Raw genomic sequence first — 1648 nt, forward strand, 5'->3', positions numbered from 1 at the left:
AAACAACTGACTTTTCAAATGCTGGATCAGACCACCACCATTCAGCAGCAGATGGCAAAGCGGTGGAGTTTCACCACAAATGAAAATCAAGTCTATGCTGGTAAGTTGCTGAAAGATATTTTTTGAAGACATAAAAACAAAATAAATAAAATCAAAATATAATTTGATAAGTAGTATGAATTTAATATATTTAGAAGTTCACATTTTTAGAACATTACTGAATATCTTCTGAGTATACATGACTGGGTTATAAATAGTTGGGATCTTAATATCTATTTGTGGGACATTTTTATTAATGTTTTCTGAGGCTTAACATAATATCTTGTAGTATCTAAAGTAAAATAATTTTCCTTCCTGTTTTAATCATTAAAAAATAGGTTCCTCTGTGTGGGAGAATCCACGTGTGAAAGAGAATCAGGTCTTTGTAGACCAAAATAATCAGCCAGTCTATGGTGGACTACTTTATGGCATGGGAAGTTTTGCAACTTTGAAAGAAATGAAAACCAGAGAGTTCCTGAAAGGAGGAAGTGCAATCTTTACTCTCGACTTTCAAGGTAAAAACATGAAGGTAGTTTTTTTCTTTATGAGAGACAAGATGGAAATGTATGCAGAGTATATATTTAATTAAAAGTCCTAAATTATTCATCAACATTGGGAATAATTTTGTTTGTATTGAAATCTTTTGACAGATCTTACCCCTCTTGTTACTGAAAACACTCTGCCATGTCCTAAAGTGAGACCATTGAGCTTCACACACCAGCCCGCAATGGAAAATGTCCCCCCATGTTTACGGTGAGACACCCAGTAAATGACGAGTTCACTGATAACTTTAGAATTGTAATCAGCATAGTTTGATATTAATCAAGACGTTTGAGTTGACAAAAAAGATATCACCATTCTTTACAACTTTTGTAGGACTTCGCCCACTACAGTTCCAACTCAGCCCGCCACGATTCCAACCCCAACTCAGCCAAATCCTCCAACCACAGATAACAGGTATCCAACAATTGTCATCTCATGTTACACTTACTGAAATTGTTTTAACATGCCAAAAGTTTGTTTATCTTGCAGATTATTATTAAGTCAAGTAAATGTTCTAAAGATCACAATTTGTTTTGGCAGGGTTTCACATTCTTTGGAAAAAAAATTATGTAAAAAATATAGCAGCAGAAATATTTAATGAGAATCTAGATTCCCTCAAAACATTTCCATCAAAAAGTGACTGATTTTTTTCCTTTTTTTTGCAGCATTTTCAACTTCTCTCCTCGTGTGATGCCTCCTGTCGTCCTCATCTTCATGCTCATGCTGATGCTTCTGGTTCCTTAATATGCAAAGGCCTATCATGCATTGAATGTTTCATATTGGTTACATTTGACTTTCTTCTAACTTGTTTTTTTTTTATTTACATTAGGTAATTTGGTCCTATTGTATGTTTTATTTAACTTAAATCACACTCTTTTTTTGAAATGATATGTACTGGAAAGAGGTCTGTGATGGTATCAAAGATTTGGGGATGGGAATACATTTTCTTCTATAAGCCTCATTTGATTTGTCTTTCTTTTTGGATAAAAATAGATGAAAGATAATGCAGAAATAACATAAGAAGACAACAGAAAATGTTGATTTGTTCTAATATGTATCATTCTAT

At 33.2% G+C, this 1648-nt stretch overlaps 1 protein-coding gene across 1 annotated transcript in view; it reads left to right on the forward strand.

Moving 5' to 3' along the window:
- The window catches only part of LOC112138238 (meprin A subunit beta), a gene marked incomplete at its 5' end in the record, with an annotated part of 2610 nt that extends 1067 nt beyond the window's left edge, over nucleotides 1-1543 (forward strand). The window contains 5 exon segments of the mRNA XM_024260806.1: nucleotides 1-100; nucleotides 378-554; nucleotides 690-792; nucleotides 916-996; nucleotides 1248-1543. Of these exon segments, the coding sequence (XP_024116574.1) occupies nucleotides 1-100; nucleotides 378-554; nucleotides 690-792; nucleotides 916-996; nucleotides 1248-1326 (540 nt within the window).
- Between the last annotated feature and the right edge of the window lie 105 nt (nucleotides 1544-1648).

This window comes from Oryzias melastigma, unplaced genomic scaffold, assembly GCF_002922805.2.
Source record: "Oryzias melastigma strain HK-1 unplaced genomic scaffold, ASM292280v2 sc02862, whole genome shotgun sequence".
In the NCBI taxonomy this organism is placed as follows: Eukaryota; Metazoa; Chordata; class Actinopteri; order Beloniformes; family Adrianichthyidae; genus Oryzias; species Oryzias melastigma.